This window comes from Polypterus senegalus, chromosome 5 (genome assembly GCF_016835505.1).
Source record: "Polypterus senegalus isolate Bchr_013 chromosome 5, ASM1683550v1, whole genome shotgun sequence".
Classification (NCBI taxonomy): domain Eukaryota; kingdom Metazoa; phylum Chordata; class Cladistia; order Polypteriformes; family Polypteridae; genus Polypterus; species Polypterus senegalus.
The window spans coordinates 193,984,974-194,011,093 of NC_053158.1; the positions used below are offsets into that span (position 1 = coordinate 193,984,974).

Genomic DNA, 26,120 nt, shown 5'->3' on the forward strand with positions numbered 1-26,120 from the left:
GGATATCATCTTAATGCACTAAAATTGATGAAGATTATATGTATGTATGTATGTATGTATATATATATATATATATATGTATATATGTATATGTATATATATATATATATATATTAAGTGCAAAATTCTTTTCTTTCTTTTTCCTCTTTTAAAGACTATATTGGTAACAGATATCTCTATCTTTTAACCTTAAAGCCACTGCATGGGGGCTTGATGTGCTTTGGACGTGCTCTGTCTCTGGGTATGTCAGAGGACTGGGACTGCATGAAGTGGGTTTTAGCCTCACCTGGGGAGGCAAAAAGGGAGGGTGGGGGTTAAGGGGAAGAGAAAGAGAGCAGGCTTGATCTATATCTAATCTATCATCTCAATCTTTATAATTATAACTATCAACGTAATAATAAGCTGCATGGCAACAACTCTTGGGGGAATAGGAAATTAAGACCTAAACTATTTCACTTCCAGTTAAGACTATAATATGACACCAAAAACTCAGAATCAGTGTCTCCATGATGGGACAGTTAACTTCGTAAGCTGGAATGTTAAAGGCCTGAATCACGAATTAAAGAGAAAGAAAGTACTTTCTCACCTAACAGGTCTAAATGCTAAAATAGTATTTTTACAGGAAACCCACTTACTAAGTAAGGATCAGTTCCGCTGCAAAAGACTGGACTGGCCAAATGTTCCATTCTAGTTTTACAAAGAAAACTAGAGGGGTGGGAATTCTCATACATAGAACAGTACCATTTGTAGCATCAGATGTAGTATTGGATCCTGAAGGGAGATATGTGATGGTCATGGGAGACTTATCTAACTGTAAAATGATTTTGATAAATGTTTATGCACCTAATGTTGATGATAAGGAATTTATACAAAATTTATTTGCATCCATTCCCAATCTGAACACTCATAAACTTATAATGGCTGGGGACTTTAATTGTGTTCTAAATCCACTTTTAGATAAGACTTCCTCCACAGGGGGACGCAACTAACACCGCAAAGATAATTACAAAGTTTATAACTGATCACAACTTATCAGATCCCTGGAGGTTTTTAAACCCAAATTCAAGAACATATTCTTTCTACTCACCAGTACATCATTGCTACTCAAGGATTGATTACTTCTTTATAGATAATAACTTCTTGCCTAAGATTAAATCTTGTAAATACGATGCTATTGTTATTTCAGACCATGCTCCGATGATCTTGGAGCTGAAATTACTAAGCCCCATACACTCACCCGCAGATGGCGCCTCAATCCGCTTCTATTAGCTGACGAGAATTGTACTGAATTTATATCCAAACAAATTGAATTCTTTCTAGAGACAAATACATCCCCTGAGATCTCTGCAGGAACACTCTGGGAAACTCTTAAGGCCTTCTTAAGAGGACAGATTATCTCATATCTTTCCCACAGAAATAAATCCGCGAAGAAAGTAGCAGAGATAAAAAGCGAAATTACTAAAATAGATGAAGAACATGCCAGACTACCAAGCGAGACTCTACATAAGAGGAGGCAGGCTCTACATTCAGAATTAAACCTCTTGACAACTAAAGAAACCGAACAACTAATTTACAAATCCAGACATCATTATTATGAACATGGAGAGAAAGCTAATAAGCTTTTAGCAACAAATTCACAAGCAAGAAGTGCAACGCAATCTCGTAATTACTAACACGAATGGAGATAAAATCATCGAACACAAAAATATAATGTGCACTTTTAGAGACTACTATAAATCCCTATATACTACTGAGTTTAAAGAAGACAATATACAATCTAATGCATTTCTGGATAAATTACAGATACCACAAATTGACGCTATTAGTGTGGAGGAGCTCGATAAACCTCTGTCATTATCAGAATTACTGGATGCTATAAAGTCACTCCAAGGTGGAAAAGCAGCAGGCCCTGATGGCTACCCTGCAGAGTTTTACAAGAAATTCTCCGCTCAGCTAGCTCCCTCCTATTAGCAACATTTACAGAAGCCAGAGATAACCAATCTCTTCCACAAACCTTTCGCCAAGCACTAATCACTGTCTTTCCAAAACAAAATAAGGACTTATTACAATGTGCATCATACAGACCAATTTCACTTCTGAATAACGACGTTAAAATACTCTCTAAAATCATAGCTAGAAGGATGGAGAAAGTGCTCCCTCAATAATATCACAAGACCAAACTGGATTTATTAGGGGCCGACACTTATCTTCAAATCTTCGACGCCTGTTTAATGTAATATACTCACCAACTAAATCAAACACCCCAGAAATATTATTATCATTGGATGCAGAAAAGCATTCGACATGATTGAATGGAAATACCTTTTACTATTTTGGAGAAGTTTGGGTTTGGCCCAACATTTGTGCATGGATTAAATTACTGTATACTAACCCAGAAGCTTCAGTTTGCATCAATAACATTTGCTCAGACTACTTTAAACTAGAACGTGGCACAAGACAAGGATGCCCTTTGTCACCACTGCTGTTTGCAATTGCCATTGAACCACTGGCAATACATTGTCGAAATACTGATCAGATAAAGGGGATTAGCAGAGAAGGACTGGAACAGAAAATCTCATTATATGCAGATGACATGGTACTGTATATATCGGATCCAGAAAATTCTGTGCCTGCAGTCTTAGCAGCACTCACAGAATTTCAAAAGCTCTCTGGTCTCAGAATTAATCTGAATAAAAGTGTACTCTTTCCGTGAATTCGCAAGCATATAATATTAGATTAGACACCCTTCCTTTTATCATTGCAGAACAGTTTAAATACCTCGGGTAAACATCACAAGTAAACATAAAGCTCTTTATCAACAAAATTTCGTCGCCTGTATGGAAAAAATTAAACAAGACTTGCATAGATGGTCAACCCTTCATCTCACACTAGCTGGAAGAATTAACACTGTTAAGATGAATATTCTTCCTAAGCTCCTTTTTATTTCAAAACATACCAATATACATTAATAAATCGTTCTTTAAGCAATTAGATTCAACAATAACCTCATTTATTTGGAATTCTAAACATCCACGCATCAAAAGAGCGACCCTACAAAGACAAAAGGCAGAAGGCGGCATGGCTCTACCTAACTTCCAGTTTTATTACTGGGCGGCAAATATACAGTCGATAAGAACCTGGACACAAATAGAAGAACATACACAGGCATGGACCGCAATAGAAGTAAAATCCTGCAGTACTTCTTTGTATTCCTTGCTTTGTGCTCCAATAAACACACGCTATCGGCAATACACTAATAACCCAATTGTGCTCCACTCACTTAGAATCTGGAACCAATGTAGAAAGCATTTTAAGACGGAGAAGCTTCTTTCTGTGGCACCCTGCAAAAGAACCACCTCTTTCAACCCTCACAAACATATGCAGTTTTAATATCTGGAAAAATTTGGAATTAACTTGCTTAGAGACCTTTATATAGACAACGCCTTTGCATCCTATGAACAATTACGTTCCAAATTTAACATTCCAGCTACAAATTTCTTTCACTATCTTCAAATCAGGAACTTTGTTAAACAGAACCTTCCAGATTTTCCTCATCTTGCACCCTCATCCACGCTGGAAAAATTATTGCTCAATTTCAAGGAGTTAGACTCCATCTCTACAATATATAAAATCCTTTTACAATCCCTTCCTTTCAAAGATCCAAGAGGACACTGGGAAAATGACCTCTCAATTAATATATCAGAAAAGGAGTGGAAAGTAGCAATGCAGAGAATTCACTCAAGCTCCATATGCAAAGCATACAATTATACAACTCAAAATTATATATCGAGCACATCTGTCTCGACTAAAACTCTCCAAAATGTTTCCAGGGCATGATCCAACCTGCGAACGTTGCAACCAAGCCCCAGCCTCACTAGGTCACATGTTCTGGGCCTGCTCCAAATTAACATTATTCTGGACAAAAATTTTTAATTACCTCTCAGACAGTCTTGGACTCACAATCCCTCCTAACCCATTAACAGCTGTGTTTGGGGTTCTTCCAGAGGGTCTTAAAGTGGAGAAAGACAAACAAACTGTGATTGCATTCACTACACTGTTGGCACGCAGACTTATTCTGATAAACTGGAAGAACCCAAACTCTCCTCTTTTAAGTCAGTGGGAAACTGATGTGTTATATTATTTAAAATTGGAAAAATCAAATCCTCAGTTAGAGGATCTGTGCAGACTTTTTCAAAACATGGCAGGATCTAATCAGTAATATTTTGAAATGATTTTATAAAGCACAGAGAATTTGTTGATTTAGGTATTTTTAAAAGCCTTAAATTTTACACCGTTTGGCTTGCTCTCTCTCTCAAGGGTGGGGATCGATCTGTTCTTAGCATAATTCTTTTTTTTTTTTTTTTGTTAAAACTTGATTGCTATGTATTGATTGTAATAAAATTAATAAATAAATAAAAAAAAAAAAAAAAAAAACATTTAAAAGAAAGAAAAGTTGGCTGTCACAGATGCCGTGAAGCATTATGCAGACGTATTGCTGCTGGTTTAAAGGAGCTCCAGTAGAGTTTCTTTACAAACTTCCACTAGTTTGTTGGCAAAAAGTCCTCAGTGTTAGTGTCAAAGAAAGTATATAATGCATTGTTCATAATGGCACTCAGTTTTGTTTTAAACTTTTCTCCTTCTCTACTACTTTCAAGGGGTCCAGAGTGCGTCCCGTAACTGAGCATGCCCTTTTAATTACCCTGTTGATACTGTGGGCCTATCTTGAAGGGATGTTATCAGCCCAGCACACCACAGCATAGAAAATTGCACTGGCCACCACAGAGTTATAGAAGATGTGAAGGATGCTGCTTGCCACAATAAAGGATGTGTGATGAGGACAGGCGAGGAAGATGTGGGCAAAAGAGTGATGGGAATGGAAGTACAAGGGAAGAGCAAGAGTGGGAGGCTGAAGAAGGGGTGGATGAATAAAGTAAAAAAAGATGTGAAGGAAAAGGGCTTGACTGGTGAGGAGATGCAGGACCGAGCTGTTTGGAGAAGGTGGATCAACAACATTGGCCCACATAGAAGTAGGACTAGAGGAAGAGGAAGATGTATTATAATAATAATAATAATAATATGTTTTATTTCTGTAAGCTGTTATTCAAATATAAAGTGCTTTACAGCCAAAACAGTGCAATAATCAGAATATTTTATTAAATATTCTTGCATTTTCCAAAGGTCTAACTCAAGAAAAGGATTCACGATTACTGTACAAGTAATTGCAAACAAATCCTCATGTTGGCTGGCCTCCTGCCACACAAGACTATGATTAAGTAGAGATGTAGAGTAAAGATGAACGGGTGAACAGCAGAAATGTCCAAGTTTTCAAGTCCTGATTTTACACTGTTTATTGTTAAATAAAGTAACATTGTCACACTCGATTTTACACTGTTTATTGTTAAATAAAGTAACACTCAATCAGTCCAGTTCATTTTTAATCTGTTTTTAAAAATGTCCTTTGGGACAAAATGGAAAGCAAGCAAGTTATGTTTTTTATTCATGGCACTATTTATCCATTTTTCAAAAAAACAAAAAATATATAAGTGCTATGTTTGTTTGTATGTATTTATGTTATTCAGATCTGTTGTAGAAAAACTGAGTAATAAACTTGCCTCCATAATTAATGTATTGATAAATGTTTATAAAAAACCCAACCCAAGCAAGCAAGTTGTGTTTTTTTTTTTTTTTTTTTAAATAACACTATTTAGTAATTATTCAAAAAGAAAAAATGATACGTGCCATGTTTTTTTCTATGTATTTATGTTATTCGGAGCTGTTGTAGAAAAAGTGAGTAATAAACTTGCCTCCGTAATTAATGTGTTGGTAAATGTTTGTAAGAAACCCAACTTTTCCATGACATGCTCAATGCAATTTCTTATCTAAAAAAGTATTTTTTTTTTTTTGGATTATGTGAAATGTTATTTGTGCTTGACGACACCAGCCAGTCTCCGTGTTATTTGGGAAGGCTCTTTAACGCTGCAGTTTTCTCAATGCACAGTACCTCTGTTCATGTTACTGTATATATGGCCTGGATTTTTCAGTCCTGCCTTGGGTTTAGAATGATCTATCCCTTTTACAAAACCTATTGGTTGAGTTTTGTGAGGCAATTTAAAGCGAGAGTGAACTTGCACACCTGACTGTTTTGGAAATGTCATTATCATTACCATGAATCTCAATCAATTACTTATGTTCGCATGATTTATCACATTGAACAAAAGTTGGATGTGTATTTTGTTCTGCTTTTAGTGATGAATATCTTATGTTGATGTTGAAAGATCATTTAATACTTGTAGAAGACCATACAGTGCACTAACCCTCAATTATGCTCAGTCCTTTACTTTCCTTTTTTTTTTCTTCTGCCACCTCCACTCCTCTCCCGCAAGCTCCATCCTGTTCCACCCGAGTCCAGATCCTCGAATTGAGTGAGGCGGCAACTTTTATGTAACACCTAGATGTGCTCCCTGATGGCGTTTCTGCAGCACTTCCTGGTGTGGTGGAAGTGCTGCATGGGCACCCGGAAGCAACAACAACAACATTTATTTCTATAGCACATTTTGATACAAAAAATGTAGCTCAAAGTGTTTTACATAATGAAGAATAGAAAAATAAAAGACACAGTAAGAAAATAAAATAAGTCATCATTAAGTAACATAGAATAAGAGTAAGGTCCGATGGCCATGGAGGACAGAAAAAAACAAAAAAAAAAACTCCAGACGGCTGGAGAAAAAAATAAAATCTGCAGGGATTCCAGACCATGAGATCGCCCAGTCCCCTCTGGGCATTCTACCTAACATAAATGAAACGGCACTCTGGGTGTACCTGGTTCCTGTTCCGGCAGCACTTCCTGGTGTGATGGAAGTGCTGCAGTCTATGGCTGTGAAACCATACAGGTGCCCCCTGGCGGTGGCCACGGCCCCCCCACAGGGTTGAGCTTACAATCTCTGTGGCCCAGTGCAATCCGGGGGGCTGCCCTTTTGCGTCCCGGGGAAGATACTGCCCCTCTCTTGGTCCTTCCCTTCTCCAGGTGTCCCGGTGGGGCAAGGTCCCCGGCCATCTATCACAATACTGTACATCGGTTGTACTGCAAGATAGTATATTTTTTTATGGCATTATTATTCTGACATGTTATTGCGACTGTTGGTGGTAGTAAACCCAGTGTCTTTCTCTCACTCTGGAGTCTGTTCCTCGGGTGTCCTCCAATACCTCTCTTCGTTCACTTCTGCCTTCTGTGCCTCACACCGTCTAACTGTGGTCAGAGGCATCGCCGTCTGCACTCACTTTCCCCAAGTCTGTTAGCTGATTCAAGCCAGGATCTTCCCAGGCAACTGGATTTAAGTGAAGAGCTGTGTAAGTGCTTGATCATCTATCTCTCACACTAACCCACACACACACTCGCTGTACAGATGGTTCCACACATCCTCTCTCCCATATCTCTGTGGATACCCTAGAATGTTCATGCCAACCTCTTCAAAATTAAAAGCTTCCTTTGGCAAACAATTCTCTGAATATTTGATTTCACTGTAATATTTTTAGACTTTATATGAAAAGGCTTTATTTGTAAGGAAATATTTATATTAGTATTGTAGATATCTTTTTATGTGATTATTAAATGCATTTTTGCTGGAATGGCATACATTGTCAGATGAAGTTATTGAATAAATTGAACTCTCATAGTACAATAGCAATTAATACTAAGAACAATCTTGACCTAATACTGGTCTCTAATGGATTTACCTTTTCACTGTGGAAAACTGTACAGATTTATCCTCTGCCCTTTCTTTTATTATACCTATAAAAGTTTACAATGTTATTTTCTACCACGCTGGGTCTTGCTTCTGTGTTCTTCAGTGCTTACCTCCGGATTACAACAACTGTAGCAAACTTTAACTTTCATTGCTTGTATAAAGCAAGCAGGATAAAATCATAATTTCTAGCATTTTATAGACGGTGATCTTCATTCCAAACAAGGTACTGTAATTGTTTGATAATCAGCATCAAAAATGAAATGCAGACTCCATATTTTTTTACCATTTGCTTTGAGATTATTGTTTCCACAGACCCATTCTTATAATACAGCTATGAGGGATATGACAAGAATGGTGATATTAAATTTCTGTAGCTAACAGTAAATTTTTCCATACTGATGTCAAGAATGTTGAGCATCTGGAATCTGCAGTGTGAGTAGCATTCGCAATGGGGCACTTTTATCGTTTAGAGTCATTTATTCTCCTCCCAGGAACCAGCATTTTGCCATAAGGATACTGTACTGAAACATAAGAATTTGTTGCAACTGGAAATATTCCCTGTTTCCAATTACATCAGAATAAAAATTTCCACTTGGTAAAAAGAGAGGAAAAAAGTGAAACATTGATCTATTTATTATTAGAGAGAGTGATACCCTCTCAGTTTCATTTTATTTGTGTCTATCTAATGTATGTGTGCATGTATACAATATTTGTATATCTTTATTTCATAATCATACACTCCATTGTATTTCCATTCAAAGCAGCTAAGTGCAGTGAGTAGGCATACACATAATAGAAAGGATAAAAGCATGTGGCTGGTATGCTTTGACATTTTTCAGGTGTGGCTGGTCTTCTATGATTCATTTTTTAATTTTTATTAGTGCTATTCGTGAGAAGTATTTTCATTTCCAACAGCCAGTCATTAGTTTCATTCCAACATTGCCACTCTCCTGTGGAGATCAATGGAGTCCTTTCTGTCAAGTTAGAAAAGTTTTTTTTTTCCCCACTTTGGTTCTAAATATTTAGAGAGCCCTTGTACATAACATTAACATTGTACTTAGTCAACTTGCTGTGCTGATACTCATCCATTCATTCATCTTCCTTATCCGTTTTTCTAGGGCAGGGCCACAGGGCAACTGAAGCCTGAATCCTACATAGCAATAATAAGGTACAAGGCCAAAACAACCCCTGGACATGGCGACAGCCCCTGGCAGGGTGCACACACAGGCCACTTTATTGATTTTCTTTTTTTTCTGTTGTACATTTTTATGTGGGAAAAGTGCTGTCAAGAAAATGGATGGAATGAAATTGTGACTCAGAGATATGAATGAAAACTCATGACCTTGGTTGTTACTTTAATATTTCTCAGTATGTATGTATAATTTGAAATGATACATCTGTGCTTCTGCTAAGTTACCTCTTCATTGGGGTTGTGAAATGACAAAATTATTCATTTCAAACAGTCTTATTAGTACATGTATACTATGGAGTCTACTTTATTTAATTATTAATTTTAAGGGTAGCCTTAAGAAAAGTCTACTTTTCGAATCATAAAGTGAAATAACTGTATTTTCTAAAATTACAATGCGAGTGAAAAAACTGTGTATTCTCCAATTAGATCTGTGAGTTTGTGTTCCAATATAGATACTTTGGCTGTCTAAGATACAGTTGGTAATGAGAAAAAGACGCATTAAGCATTTATTATTTTTAAATGTTTGTTTTTTACTGTGCTACAGAATAGCTAATACATGAGGGACTAAATAATCAGTGATTTTCATTAGTATTCTGTGCAAAGATTCATATAGATTTACCGTCACGGGATGATAAAAGTTACTTTTTAACTTATTTCAATTTTCATTATCTTTTTGATGTGAATTTAGTGCTGAAAAAAATCACTAAAATTTTACTCATTAGTAACTAAATGTCATTTTTCTACCAGAACGAGATGAAGGTTCTTCAGAGTTGTTTTTTTCATTTTTCTTTATTACGGTGAGCCAGTGGCGCCAGTATGTAGAACAGACATTGCATTCCCTGATGTGAACTTATGATTAGTTTTCCTTTCTTGATATTCCTTTCATGTGTTATTCTTGATGCATTTCTGTAATTTTTCCAGTTATTCCCTGCTGTCAGGCTAGTACAATAAGTACTCCCTTGCAGTTTCTTTCTTGTCCCTTCTCCTTTGTCAGGTTTACATTAATTTGCGTTTGAAGCTCCTTTACATTCCTTATTTATTTTAAAGCTATTTAGATTACATAGATATTATTCCCTGTCAACATTACAGCAGACTGGTTGGATTTCTTCACCTCTGTCTTTGCCTTGTTTCATTGTATTATTTTCTAGTAGAAAAAATAATAGGCAATAATTACAAAGGAGGGAATTTAAACCTGTTTTCCATCACTATAAACTATTTAAGAGAAGAGTTTTGCAAAAAAAAAAATTAGGAGGCTGTTCTTCTTACTGTTTTAAAATAGATTTCAGTAGCTTTAAACTGCTTTGACGTTTTTCTAATTATGTTATTGTATTTATAATGTTAATGTTTTTAATTAATATTTGTTCAGTTGTTCAACACAAAAAATCTCATATAACAATAATAAACCAAAATGCTAAAGCTATCTGACGATTCATCTTAATTAAAAATATGGAAAATTAGCAATTCTGCAAATCCTTTCTGCTTTTCAATGCACATTTAATTAAAACAACACCACTTACGTGCCCAGAAGGTGTTCGACCTTGGTGCCCAGGTTAAATAAAACTGCCTTTGGGACAACCTGAAGTTGGAGAAGTACAGTTTCCAGTAAACACCAGGAGTATAAAGAAACACTGAAAATAAGAGTGCCCTGCCCGGGGTTTGTTTCCTGCCTTGCGCCTTGTGTTGGCTGGGATTGGCTCCAGCAGACCTCCGTGACCCTGTAGTTAGGATATAGCGGGTTGGATAATGGATGGATGGATGAAAATAAGAGCTAATATTCCAAATTGCTATTTTTGTTATGATGCTGGAGAGAGGCAATGTGTTGTAGGTCCTCTCAGACCGGTCTGTTTTTATGCAGTTGTCTTCTTGTTTATGCGATTGTTTTCCACAGTTAGTTTCTACAATTAGTGCATATAATTGCCAACCACTGGTAAAGATTTACAGGATTCAGTTTTTATGGTGTTTTGTCCACTGATAAAAGTGAATCTTTATTATCAATGCCCAGCACAACAGGCATGACAAAAGAGAGGCGCCCAGGTGAGAACGGAATGCCAAAACCTCATCCTCTTCTCTCTGGGTGTTTTCTTGCCAACATTCAATTGCTGTAAAAGTAAACTAGATAATATCTGAGCTAAACAGAGAGATGATAGATAGGTAGGCAAACGGCAAGCACTGTGTTTGTCCCAAGAAGGAAATGTAGTTTTTAACTGAAGCTCAATGAATGAATAAATCTTATAACAAACAACAAGAAGCCCCCTTAATGTGCAGCACTGCTCATAACAAACATTAATTTTATCTTCATTCTTTCCTTCTCTACTGCCTCCAGCTGCTCCAGAGTGCATCCCATAAATGAGCCTGTCTTTTTAATTATATAGTATAAGTCGAATGCGGAAAACTCGCTCTAATGGTCTAAGAGATTATGATATACTAACACCCACCTGAGAGAGTAACCACGGAGCACACTTCCTTTTTTTCTATGTTTTGTGCCCATGTGACCTCAAGGTAATACTTGAACTATTCCAAAGTAATGTTTGCACTGATTTGTGTTTTTTGTATCTCGCACCCTCATACACTTTTATCATAAGAGCATCTCTTATCTATGATGGAGAGTTCGATCAGAAGAAAATATGAAGCTGGTTTTAAATTGAAAGTCGTTGAAGTGGCGAAAGAAATTAGTAGCTGCACTGCTGCAACAAAATTCAATGTGTCTGAGAAAGTGGTGCGAGATTGGATGAGGCAAGAAGATGTGTCGCATTTTTGAACGGGCGTATAAGTCGGGGTCTGATTTTGTGATCGACTTTTCGCGTTTCAAGACTCGACTTATATGTGAGTATATATGGCAACTTGATTTGCTTGGCCTCTCTTGAGGTGATGTTACTGGTCCAGCATACCACAGAGCAGAAAATCACACTGGCCTTCACAGAGTTATAGAACATGTAAAGGATGGCATTACCCACATTAAAGGAGTGTAGTTACTTAAGAAAAAAAAAAGAGTCTGCTCTGATGAAATTTTATGTAAGTAAATGTAAAGTATTACATGTAGCAAGTACAAATGTTTTGAATAATAGCGCAATTGTGTTATTCTTGTAAAAATGTTTCTTTGCTATTTGGACTTCAGGCTTCATACATTATATAGTTTATGCCTACATTTTGTCATCTACTACTAGAATATAAAAAACGTTTCTGTTTTAACAATGTGTTGACACAGATTACTGTAGAAACGGAACAGACATGAAATTCGTGTGTTCCAAATAACGATCTATTATTTCCACTCTAAAACTCCACTTCACTCCCAGATACTCAGTCAAGGCATGAGCTGAGAGAAGTTTGTGCACGTTCTAAATTGGTGGGGGGATGGAATAGCCGGCTGCTCCTAGCTTCTCTTTATCAGCACATTTAGAGGACAAAGGACGCTGGCGGAGAGGTGTGAAGGGATTTAAGAAGCGATTTAAGGTGGGACGGAATTACGAGTTTTTTCGTAGGCTCTGGTAATTCTAGTGTTAAATACACAGTGGTCTTAAAACTGGAAGTACGCCTTAGGAGAAGTATTGGACATGTCACTATCAACTTCTAAACATTGTTCAGAACCATGGGGAAGGCGAACAGAATTTTTGGGTTATATGGGAACAACCTGTAGAGTACAAGTCAAAGGAGGTTATGTTTAGTAACACACTAGTGAGACCTCATCTGGAGTACTGCGTCAAGTTTTTGTCTCCAAACTTCAAAAAAGACAGTCCAGAGGAAAGCAATTAGGCAGAATCCAGGACAGCAGGGGATGAGTCATGAGAAAAGATTAAAACAGCTGAGCCTTTTAAGTTTAATTAACAGGAATTAATCCAAAGGATTGAGACTCTTACTTTAAAATGAGTTCAAGAGGAACATGGGGCCACAGTCTGAAACTTGTTAAGGGTAAATTTCACACAAACATTAGGACGTTTTTCTTCACACAGAGAGAGAACTGTAGACACATGGAATAAGTTACCAGGTAGTGTGGTAGAGAGTAGGACTTTAGGGATCTTCCAAACTCAGGTTGATGTTATTTTGGAGCAATTAAGTGGATAGAACTGGTGAGTGTTGTTGGGCTGAATGGCCTGTTCTTGCCTAAATGTTTCTAATGTTCTGATTTTATTGCTGGTGTGCATGGTGTTGGCCGCAAGAGGTTGTTTGAATATTTATTTAAGTAGGGTACAGTCATGTGAAAAGGTAAGTATACCTCATGGAATGTTGTTTTTCTTTTTTTTTTTTAAACATTTATGGATGTTTCAATATTTAATCTTCACTCAAGCAATGCCTTTAGATAGGTCATGTAATTGGGAAGGGGTGTGAAGGAATGAAAATTTGACTTTGCAGTAATTTATTCAGTGAAAGATGAACAGATGTACCATTTCCATCTGTAGGGAAAAAAGTAAATCCACCCTTGGCTGTTATAACTGGTATTTTCCCACTTTGGCAGAAACAGCTTCAAATTGGCACTTCCTATAACTGTCTACAAATCTCAGACATTAACTGGGCAAGAGTTTTTCTTACTCCTCCTTGCAGAATTTTTTCAGCTGTGAGATTTTTGTTTGAGGGGTGTCTTGTTTCCTTAGCCCATTTCAAATCCCTCTCCAACATCACGATGGGATTCGAACCAGGCTATGAATCGACTATTCCAGAACCCTCCATTTCGTACTTTTCCACCTTTCCTTGGTTGATTAACTGTTATGTTTAGGATCATTGCCATCTCGCAAGGTCCACTTTCAATTGAACTTCATTTGTTTGACAATTTCTCTCACATTATGCTGATACAATGAAAAATTCATGGTGGATTTTATGATTGTGAGGTGCCCAAGGCTCGATGCAGCAAAGCATATTCACTGCCATGCTTTACGGTTGGTTATCAGGCCCTTCTGGTTAAATGCTATCTTTGGTTTTCACCAGACATATTTTTTTGCTACTGAAAAACTCTTATCTTTAACTTATTTGTCCAGAGCACCTTGTTCTTTCTGGGCAACAAATGTTTCCCCATAGCACACCTGTCATGTAGATCTAATTTGTACAGGCTTTTTGTAATGGGAGACTCGAGCAATGCCAAGAACTACCTGTAGGTCCAATGATGAAATTCTGGGGTTCTTGGATACGTCTTTCAGCATCTTGCGTTCTTCCCTCGACCTCAACTTGTTGGGGCAGCCTGGCCTGGACATGTTGGCATGTGTTTGAAATCCAGACAGTTCAGTGGTTGATTCACAATTGTTTGGAAATCTTTGGAGATCTCTTTCTATCTCAGCATGGTTATAAACACACTTTAACAACAAAGAGCAAACCAAACTAAATGTCAGCGGTTTAAATAAGACAGACTCCTCCAAGGTCCTTTCTAATGATGATCTAATCTTTGTAACTGATCTGGTACACCTGATTTTAATTTGAGGTTTTTGTAGGCATGTACTTATGTTTTCCACATGCCAAGTTTGCTATTATGGTTATTTAAATTGACTACAAAATGTAAAAATAGCATATTTATTTTTCTATATCACCTTTATCTGAAAACCCTGTTTGACATGTTGACACGTCCACATATGTTAAACGAAAAAATAATTTCATAGGCTGTATATTTGAAAACCAAATAGTCCAGCTAGTTAATCAGTCCTAGTTTTTTTTTTTGGAGTGCAGATGAGAAGTAAACTTCACATTTCAAATTTATGTTGTTTGAACATTAATTGTTGAGTTAGGCCATCAATGTAAAACTGACCATTTTCAGCCTGTTGTTGTTTCTTTGTGATCTGTTACATTTAAAAATATGTTAGGACCTCTTAGGTTTTTTTATTTTTTACTTCCCTGCTATCCACTGGGTTTGCACAAGCTGTTGATATCCATCAAACATCAAATAACTAAGCTTTTATTTAATTTCTAATTCATTGAGTCATTGTAGGAGTAGCTGCAGTACTAAGCTTGTTGTTCTCTGCCTTCAAAACTATTTTCACTGTTAACTTTGTGCTTTCTTCCCATCTACTCAGGCTAATTGATTTTTCTTTTTTTAAATCACCTTAAGTATAGGTGTTTTTGGCTTAAATTTTAATAATACTGTAGTTTTAGCTGGGTAGTTCAGTCTTTTTATGTTTTTATCTTATTCAGAATATGGTCTTTAGGTTTCCCCATATCTCCTATAAGTTACTTCCTATGTGTAATCTATAAAACACAAATCTTAATAGCATAACTGTAAAGGAAGTGAGCAATACTGCCCACTCATCAGTTACAAGGTCCTTTTGTGATGGCTTTTCCATTTATTTTATTTCCTATTATCCTGTATGCTTAATCTGACATGTTCTCCAGACATTTTGGTGGTGATTAAAAAGAAGAAAGCAATCATCAGTTTCAGATGTAGTAAATCACTTGCTGTGTTACCAGGCTTCAACTGGGAAATTGGTTAATCGGATGTATCTGAAGTACTATGTAACTAAGTACCTTTCTATAGACAATATACACTACTGGTCAAAAGTTTTAGAACAGCTGCTGTGCTGTGAAGCGCCTGTCACGCAAGCTGGGGGCCCTTAGAAACTTGTTTTCTGTTTGGGTTGAGACTTTGGCTCTGCCAGGTCTCTTCCTATCATAGTTTCTTCCAGTTTCCAATTGCCTTTGGGTTGTGTAGGACACCACTGTACTCACTGGCACTCATTAATTTTGTTTTTTGCAGTTTCTCTAAATGAAAGGCCTATACTTCTAAGTGTAATAGCACTCTATCTCATTTCATTTGTCAATTGCTGTTATCTTGCCATTATCACTGGAATATTGTTCAAGTAGTACTTCAGAGGGTGTAGTAACAAAGTCTGTGCCAACTCTACTTTAAGAGAGACGGAGGGTTTTTAAGTAATCAACACAAGTTGGGACACCTGTGCAAATTGTTTGCTTTGACTTGCAAGGCATAATTTACTTTAATTGCTGCTGAACATCTGTAGGTTGTAGCCTAGTAGTTGTTCCTTGAAGAAGGCTCATTTGCAATACTCTGAAATGTACTTTTTTTCAGTTTTTCCTAACCTAAAGCAGTTTACTGCTTAACTTTTCACCATTTTTAGATCATTCAGTGCATTTCAACTGAGTTAATCTGAAGAAAAACTGAGGTGTTTTAAAACCTTTAATCGAAACATAATATATGTATGTACAGTGATCCCTCGCTATATCGCACTTCGACTTTTGCGGCTTCACTCCATCGCGGATTTTAAATGTAAGCATATCTAAATATATATCACAGATTTTTCGCTGGTTCATGAATTTCTGCGGACAATGGGTCTTTTAATTTATGGTACATGCTTCCTCAGTTTGTTTGCCCAGTTGATTTCATACAAGGGACGCTATTGGCGGATGGCTTAGAAGCTACCCAATCAGAGCACGTGGGGGTGACCCAATGCCTATGGAGCCCTGAACCTCGGCACTTCCGCCACACCCGGAAGTGCTGTGGGGAACAGGATCGGGGACATCGGAGTGCTTACAGGTGCACAGCCGGCACCTCTGCCACACTGGGGAGTGCCAGCGGAAGATTGTTGGGAGGCACCTGGAGCACATCCGGGTGATTATAAAAGGGGCTGCCTCTCTCCTTTCATTGGCTTGATTCGGGGTTGAAGAAGGATGAGTTCTTAGAGGCGGCTTGAAGGAAAGGAAGGCATTGGTTGTGAGGCCTGGACTTTGGGGGTTGTGGTGCACTTGTTTAAATAGATGAGCTGTGGGTGACAAAACGATGTCTGCCTGTCTGTGTCCGGCCCGTGTTCCACTATATATATATATATATATATATATATATATATATATATATATATATTTATATATATATATATATTTCTATATTTATATATATATATATTTCTATATTTATATATATATATATTTCTATATTTATATATATATATATATTTCTATATTTATATATATATATATATATATATATATTTTTTTTTATTTTTATATATATATATATATATATATATATAAAATAAATAAAACGAGGGCTAATGTTATTAATTCAGAGTCCATAGTGGTGTTGATGTGAAAGAGGTTACAGCAGAACTCTGTTTTAAAGAGGTATTCAGTAATGTTACTAAAGTGGTTTAAAGTTGATTCATTCATTGCTAAAGAATTAGTAATTACTTTTACTCACTCAAAAACACTGTCCTGTCCTCTCCTTACCACATTCTAAAAACAGCACCTTCATCATCTATTAAAAGAAATGTGTTTCACTCTCTTCAGTTGTGATTTGGTTGTCATTTTTCCCCTATTTTTTTTTTATTTATTTATTTTTTTTACTTCAAAAAGCACATAATGCTGATTGTTGATCGGTATTGTGACCTTAATGATGATGTACAGGTGCACAACAGTGTTGGCTTTTTCAAAAACGTAAGACTATGCACCATTTAGAAAAATAAAATGTAGTTTTTTCAGTTTATCTATGATATATTGTCTCATCAGCTGAACTGTGCAATATTTTTGCCCATTTCTAACCGCATGTTTCACCAGTGGGACACCCCTGCAGTCAATCTTCTAATTGCACTCAATTCACTTAATTCCCCCTACGTCTTCAGATGCTGTCTGCGGGCACTTAAAAAGGTAAAACTGGGTTTTAAGGACACAAAGAGAGAGAGAAGCACTGCTCCTCGAACATAAACTTTGTGGTCCAGCAAGACAATAAGAGACCGATCCCAAAGTAGTTAAGGGGGGAAAAAATATAGCAGTTGCTACCTTTAGTGACATGAAGCTTTTTGTCAGTGCTCTTATTTAAAGTTTATGAGCGCTGATGAAATCGTCTGGAGCAGCCTGATGGGAATTGTAGTCCCCACTTTAACATTTACATAAGGTTACAGATAAGATGAAGGGGGAGGTCAATATATATTAAAATCCTCTCTCACTGATCAATTTCACAAAATTAACTATACTCATAGCCACCGCACATGGCAAGCACTTGATAAATACATCTTCTTTGAGCTTTGCTGAACTTTGCTCTTTTTTTATTGTGCTTCTGTAGATGGCCTACATTGGCATAAGCCAGCATTTCTATGCTGTCAGTGCTGTAGTGAAACGGGGTGGGGGAGAGAGTAAGGTGCATTAAAATATTCTAGTTACTAGCCTATTTTTAATGTCAAATATCAACAAATAATTTGAAAAGATGTTTTTTCTACAAAGTCACCAAATTTCAGTCAAATCCATCAAGGCATTTTTGAGATTTTAGAGTATTTATTTTTTCTTGTGTGTGTTTTTTTTATTTACCCTTAAGTTCTAATATATTGACATTGCATTTCTTAAAAGATAGCTATTGATCTAAATGTACCATCTTGGCAAATTTCATGTTCTTAGCTAAATGGGAAGTAATTTTTTTGTTGATGAGTAATCGAGTCAGTTAGTTAACACACACAGTTAATATGTACATGTATAAGCATATCTACAGTATATGTATATATATATATATATATAGTATATATATATATACAGTATATATATATATATATACAGTATATATATATATATATATATATACAGTGTATATATATATATATACTATATATATATATATACAGTGTATATATATATATATATATAGTGTATATATATATATATATATATATACAGTGTATATATATATATATATATGTGTGTGTGTATATATGAGAGTAATACTAAGAGTACACAACACGTTTCGCCTTTAATGGAGCTTGTCAGTTATATGCAATTTTGTATCCCCTGTCAGTGCCTGAGGTGATTATTTCAGAATATTTGAAAATAAGTGGGGTGGTGAGTGAAGCCAGCAAGGGGCAAAGCCCCCAAGTTTATAATTAATTTAGACCACTTTGCAGAAATCTGTTTTCACTTTAACATTAGAGTCGGTTTCTGTTATCCAGTGTCAGAAAAGCCAGATTAAACCCACTGTGATTCACTTGTATAATAATATGTGAAAACTTCCATGGGGGCAAACATCTTTTAATAGGCACTGCATGATGAAGGGTCAAACCATAGGCGTTCTGAGTGGAAGAACCCAGCACCTTTTATCATCCATCCATCCATCCATCCATTTTCCAACCCGCTGAATCTGAACACAGGGTCACGGGGGTCTGCTGGAGCCAATCCCAGCCAACACAGGGCACAAGGCAGGAACCAATCCTGGGCAGAGTGCCAACCCACCGCAGGACACACACAAACACACCAAGCACACACTAGGGCCAATTTAGAATCGCCAATCCACCTAACCGGCATGTCTTTGGACTGTGGGAGGAAACCGGAGCGCCCGGAGGAAACGCACGCAGACGCAGGGAGAACATGCAAACTCCACGCAGGGAGGACCCGGGAAGCGAACCCGGGTCTCCTAACTGCAAGGCAACAGTGCTACCACTGCGACACCATGTCGCCCACCTTTTATCATAACATCCTAAATCTCAGGTTGCAATTCCATTACCCACCAGTGGGTCATACTTGTGACCTTTCAATTAGGTAATATGCTAGTGCTCCTACTGTAGAATAGTTTAAGCTGTTCTAATGAGATCTGTGTGATGGTTTTAATAGAAATATAACTTACAATGAATTATCAGTTGTAATAATTAGGCTTAACTGTTTAGTTAGGAGAATGATTTGCAAATTGTTTCACACAGTGCCAAGATGTGAAAGCCATGCTTTTCTCAGAAACACAGTGGGGTGCGTGTGTTGAAATAAAGATCAGTAATACCTTTTATTTCATGGAGGTTCCAACCAAACAAAGTACTATAATTTGTATTTTACAACAGACTCCTTCAGGGGAGTATCAAACTTTGATTCCCAATAATTTTTATAGTACTGTACTTTTAATTAAAAATGACAATATCCATACCTAAGTATAATTCATGTGCAACAGTTGAATGGTTCTCTGAATGAAACTGAAAAATGTCTGTTATTGTTACCATTACTCCCTTCTGAAATGCAATATGTTTGTTAACATTATGTTTGATTTTTTTTTTTCTAGGCCTTTATGAGCTCCTGGCTTCTTTGCCTGCTCAGCTTCAGCCTCATGTGGATAGACAGGAAGATCTGGCCTTCCTGCGGGAAATGTTTGGTGAAAAAAGCCTCCATTCGCTAGTAAAGGTGAGCCTTTTCTGCACTGTCTGTTTTGAAAAAGAAACTGGCAGAAAATAAGCTAGAAAGCACCATCTAGTTATCTAGCTGAGCTGCCTGATTGTCATGTCATTCACAATAACCTTCGATTCCTCCCTGACCAATCATGGCTCACATTCCTTTGGCTCAGCTTACTTGAACAGATACTTCCAAAAATACACAGATGATCGCATTTAATAGTCATAGTCTCTGGCACTGTGCTGTAATGAAGTCAACATCTGTGTTTTTGATTGTAGTCTGGTGGTGTATGCTGTAATACTATCTATGAGCAGGTTTTTTTAATACCAAATGTCTTTGAGTAAGTGTTGTTTAGTTTCTTTTTTTTCTTGTTTTTGCTTCAATTAATGTTTCAAACAGACGTGATATGAGCTGCTGTGCAAAGTCGACTTTTTTCAAGCTGCAATGAATTACTTGATGGAAAGGCTTAAAATTAGACTTGACCTTAAAGGCAAAAAAGAAGTATTTGTCCTGGCTGCTGTGCCTGGTGTTTGACTGAGATTGAATAAAATTTTATGATACATCAAGGATGGCAAGCACTGCAGAGAGGAAAATGGTTTTGTTTCTTAAATTTGGACTAAGGTAGCTTTTTTATCCATTTATGTTAGGGTTTAATACTTGTCTGTAGATATATGTGTTCACATTTTTTTTTTAATCTGGAAAGAGTGCTATAAGCAGAGAAATGATTTTAGGCAAATTTCAACATTCAAAAGTGTCTTTATGTAGAATTTATTATATATTTAAAAAATGTATCATCTAGCCTTTCTTTACCTGATGGTACCAGAATAATTTAAGCGATAATAATGAGATTAAAATGCTGTTTATTAAATACTAGGCATGATACTGGTCAAAACAATTAATAGTTAGCCAATAAAAGGTGTCATTTTGCTTGACTTTTCACTACAAAAATAATATATATATATAAAAAATACTTTTTAAAAACCACGCTTATATTAAGTTAAAAGTGTACTAAAAAGTAAAAAATAAGTCTCTCATACATCACTCGTAATATAAAATATTTTAACACTTCCTTTAATATTTCTATCTGTTACTAGGGCCATCAGTTGGTGAAATGTTTAACTATTCTTCATATGAAAATTTAATTTCTTAACATGGATTAATTGATCAGTTATTGAAACTGATTATTGATTAATGTATTTTCATCAGAAGTGAGTAAGTGTGCAACATTTCAAGTCATTTGTACAATAAGAAGTGGGTTAAATATCGGTTACAAAATTTGTACCAGACAACAAACAGGTGAAGTTAAAATAAGCGTGGTAATAATAAAAGCATTTTTGCTATCTCTTGCCCTCTGTGTATAGGTAATTCCTAATTATTTGTGTGTGTGTGTGTGTGTGTCTCTGTCAATTTTTTGGAGTCTCCTTTCTCACCTCCTGTCCAGTTTCATACTTGCCGTCTTTGAAGGCGACTCTCTTAGCATGCCTCATTCGCCCTTACCCCCTCCTTGTGTCTCTCTCAATCACACTTCCTTTTTTGTTGCATAACCAAAGCCAACCTGACCAATCAGTTTGCTCCGTGGGACTGGCGGCACCGACCTTAGTGATTGATTACATAGTAGACTAGCAAATCGTGCTTGTGAAAATTTCGCAAGAGTAAAAGCATTAATGAAATGATGATGAGGGAGAGATGAACATCACGTTCCTGTAAGACAGGAGATTATTTTAATAAGCAGTGACTTGTGAGAGGACTCGATATTAGAACAGTCACATGATTAGTATGGGATTTATTATAGTCAGTTACAACTGCATAAATATTTACAATATGAAGTGTAACATGAACAGGTTAACAGAACATATTGGATAAGAAGGCAAATGCAGGGCACAAGTGTGGCCATCAGGTAATGTAGTATACTGACGTCTACAATAATTGTTGGAAAAAGCAATTTGTTGCATAAACGTTATTGTCAGCAAAAATATTCCCCTGTATGTAACCCGTAAGTACCTGTACAAATGGCCATGGGTAAAAACAGGGCCTGGAAAATAAACTCCGACGTTATTAAACGTTTGTCATTGTCACTTGGCAATAGTCCTACAATAAGCTGAATGAATGGGGAATTACCTACGCCATAATATAAACAGAATATCCTGTCTTGAGTTGTCAGTGTTATGGAATCCCTGTAGTTTTTCTGTCATAATGTTTCTTGTTATCTGGCAGTTTTCTACTGTTCTTCAGAAAGGTTGTGTATGTAATTCATTTATCGCTCACTGTCTAGGTGCAAGACTTGCTGCTGCTGATCTTTGGTTAATGGCGTTTTGTGGTTTGTCATATGTTGTCTTTGTTCTAAGGCATCTTGCCTATTTTGTTGGTCTGGCGCGGTATAGATGTTTCTGCTTTTGTGAGTTGGTGGAGTATGTAGGCCAGCGAGACCTTTCCTGCTGGTCGCAGCTAGGCTGTATGTGCCTTTTCATTTTATCGGGAGGCTTATGTTGAAGTGAAGGAAAGAGGAGGTGTAAAATAGTAGTGTCTTAATGCAGTTTTGGTCAGTATCAAAGTATGCACTGAATAAACAGTCAAATACCACAGTCGATAACTGGTCACATTGAAGGACTGAAGACTTGCAGATAAGCCCAAGACCTGTGTTCTGCCAGGAATACAGATTCCTCGCTATTTCTGTAGAGGGCTATAGTAGTTGTGGCAACCATTGTTTATATCGAGCACGGACGGACACAAGCAAAATAATATAAGGATTTCTAATGAGTTCATTGGCACTTGCCATTTGTTGAATATAAAATGTAATATACAGTCTAACTTGTTTTTTTAAGCTTTGTTCTTCTGTCTTTCAGTATGTTCAAAATAAATGAAGGGTTAAGATCAGTAACAAGCTCTTCCCTAAATTTGTTCTTGATCTTGCCCAACAACTCCAAGAAGTGACATGTTTTAGCAGCAGATCTACCACTTACACAATTTGTCAAGGCAAGCTGATGAATAGCTGACCCTGCACTCTGACCTCCAAAGATCACGCAAAAAGACAGTTTCCCTTTAGGGTTTAATGCAGTGTACCAAAGAAAAAAATTAAATAGCTTCAGCATTTCTAACCACAACTGAATCCAAATTTCATTCTTTCACAGTTAGGTGATCATCTATTTGTTCTCTTTCACATGCACAAAGGGTTTTTGTAACACCTCTGCAGAGATTCTTTTTAATGTGGACTGAGTATAATTTTTAATTGTCTATCACTACTTTAGTTTTCCTGTTCTTCGAGAGAGAGAACTTTATTTATACTCAAGGAGAAATTAGTTTTTTTAGATAGATAGATAGATAGATACAAACCGAATTCCAAAAAAGTTGGGACACTAAACAAATTGTGAATAAAAACTGAATGCAATGATGTGGAGATGGCAAATGTCAATATTTTATTTGTAATAGAACGTAGATGACAGATCAAATGTTTAATCCGAGTAAATGTATCATTTTAAAGGAAAAATATGTTGATTGGGTGTCAACAAATCCCAAAAAAGTTGGGACAAGTAGCAATAAGAGGCTGGAAAAAGTACATTTGAGCATAACGAAGAGCTGGAAGACCAAAAAACACTAATTAGGTCAATTGGCAACATGATTGGGTATAAAAAGAGCTTCTCAGAGTGGCAGTGTCTCTCAGAAGCCAAGATGGGTAGAGGATCACTAATTCCCACAATGTTGCACAGAAAGATAGTGGAGCAATATCAGAAAGGTGTTACCCAGCGAAAAATTGCAAAGACTTTGCATCTATCATCATCAACTGTGCATATCATCATCCGAAGATTCAGAGAATCTGGAACAATCTCTGTGCGTAAGGGTCAAGGCCGTAAAACCATACTGGATGCCCGTGATCTCCGGGCCCTTAAACGACACTGCACCACAAACAGGAATGCTGCTGTAAAGGAAATCACAGAATGGGCTCAGGAATACTTCCAGAAACCATTGTCAGTGAACACAATCCACTGTGCCATCCGCCGTTGCCAGCTGAAACTCTACAGTGCAAAGAAGAAGCCATTTCTAACCAAGATCCACAAGGTCAGGCGTTGTCACTGGGCCAGGGATCATTTAAAATGGAGTGTGGCAAAATGGAAGACTGTTCTGTGGTTAGTCGAGTCACGATTCAAGTTCTTTTTGGAAATCTGGGACGCCATGTCATCCGGACCAAAGAGGACAAGGACAACCCAAGTTGTTATCAACGCTCAGTTCAGAAGCCTGCATCTCTGATGGTATGGGGTTGCATGAGTGCGTGTGGCATGGGCATCTTGCATGTCTGGAAAGGCACCATCAATGCAGAAAAATATATTCAGGTTCTAGAACAACATATGCTCCCATCCAGACGTCATCTCTTTCAGGGAAGACCCTGCATTTTTCAACAAGATAATGCCAGACCACATTCTGCATCAATCACAACATCATGGCTGCGTGGAGAAGGATCCGGGTACTGAAATGGCCAGTCTGCAGTCCAGATCTTTCACCTATAGAGAACATTTGGCGCATCATAAAGAGGAAGGTGCGACAAAGAAGGCCCAAGACGATTGAACAGTTAGAGGCCTGTATTAGACAAGAATGGGAGAGCATTCCTATTTCTAAACTTGAGAAACTGGTCTCCTCGGTCCCCAGACGTCTGTTGAGTGTTGTAAGAAGAAGGGGAGATGCCACACAGTGGTGAAAATGGCCTTGTCCCAACTTTTTTGGGATTTGTTGACACCATGAAATTCTGAATCAGCATATTTTTCCCTTAAAATGATACATTTTCTCAGTTTAAACTTTTGTTCCGTGATTTATGTTCTATTCTGAATAAAATATTAGAAGTTGGCACCTCCACATCATTGCATTCAGTTTTTATTCACGATTTGTATAGTGTCCCAACTTTTTTGGAATCCGGTTTGTAGATAGATATGCACAAACATCTGACTTGGCAGTCCCATCCCCAGTGAGGCATTATACAGGTGTATTGTTGTTAATATAGAGGAGCCCCTGTAAGTGTTTCTTGACACAGTTCTGCTGAATAATTTGTTAGCTGAAACTCCTCAGTGTTAGTGTGTCAGAGAATGAATGTTCAGGATTGCCCATTGTTCTTACCAACCAATACATTTCATATGTTCAATGCACTTGCACCTAGGATCACTTCCTGTGATCCAACTGTAATGCCAGTAGTTTTGTCAGACTTCACCAAGGTACGGCTGTTAATGAAGTCTTCCTATTAGGAACTGTTCTCTCTTCCTTCACCAAGATTGACCTAGAAGAGAAGAGAACTTGGTTCTCGGCTTCCAATCTTCCAGTGGTTAAAATGGAGCAAATATGAAGGAAGTAAAGCGGGCTTCAACACATTGTAATCTTTAAGCATTATTCAAATAGGAAGTGCCATAAACAAAAGCAAAATCAAGTGTGAACTCCATACAAGCTGTTACTGCTATATATTTAGGCAGCTCATTTCTTGTGTGGCTTGAAGTGTTAAAAGTAACTCTGAGCATTCTTGAATCACTTACTCCTCCTTCGCCATTCTTCTCTCTCTCCTTCTTTTCTCTCTTCTTCTGTCTTGTTTTTCTTATTGGCTGTTTTTTTTATTCTTATAAAGCTCTTTGCCAGTATCCAAGGTTCATAAAACTAGAATCATTTTTCCAGAATCAGCTGCTATAACTCCTGCTTTTGACATCACAAATGGGAGCCAACAGCAAAGCATGTTTGTATAACTGCATGTATAGCTTAGAAACAGCTTTTGATATATACATTGTGGCATCATCTGTGCATATACATTTGATTTAAGTTAGCTATTATCTCCATCTACAAAAACATGCTCATTCAAGCAATACCATAGACTTACTTTTAAGCTATTTATGGAAATATGTAATTCTTAAGCAAACATAAAAGCAATAATAGACAAGGTACAACTTTCACTAGCCAAATAATGAGCATAACAGAATGTTTTAGAATAGAAAGGAGTAAAATGTCTTTGTAAGGGTCCATGCTGATAGTCAGTTTTAATAAGAATAAAACACTCTAAAAGGCAGTTACTTACTATACTGACTGCACTGAACAGGTCTGGCCAAAAGGACAACTGTTTTTGTACATCAAAATTTTGCATGTCTGGTCCTGGAGGGCCATAGTGGCTG

General features: G+C 37.0%; 1 protein-coding gene across 5 annotated transcripts in view; it reads left to right on the forward strand.

Moving 5' to 3' along the window:
- mpp7a (membrane protein, palmitoylated 7a (MAGUK p55 subfamily member 7)) overlaps positions 1-26,120 on the forward strand; it is a 371,884-nt gene that overhangs the window by 146,738 nt on the left and 199,026 nt on the right. For all 5 annotated transcript variants that reach the window (XM_039753886.1, XM_039753882.1, XM_039753883.1 and 2 more), the window contains exon 3: positions 19,883-20,001. In XM_039753886.1, coding sequence (XP_039609820.1) covers positions 19,883-20,001 — 119 coding nt within the window. The remainder of the gene's footprint in view (positions 1-19,882; positions 20,002-26,120) is intronic.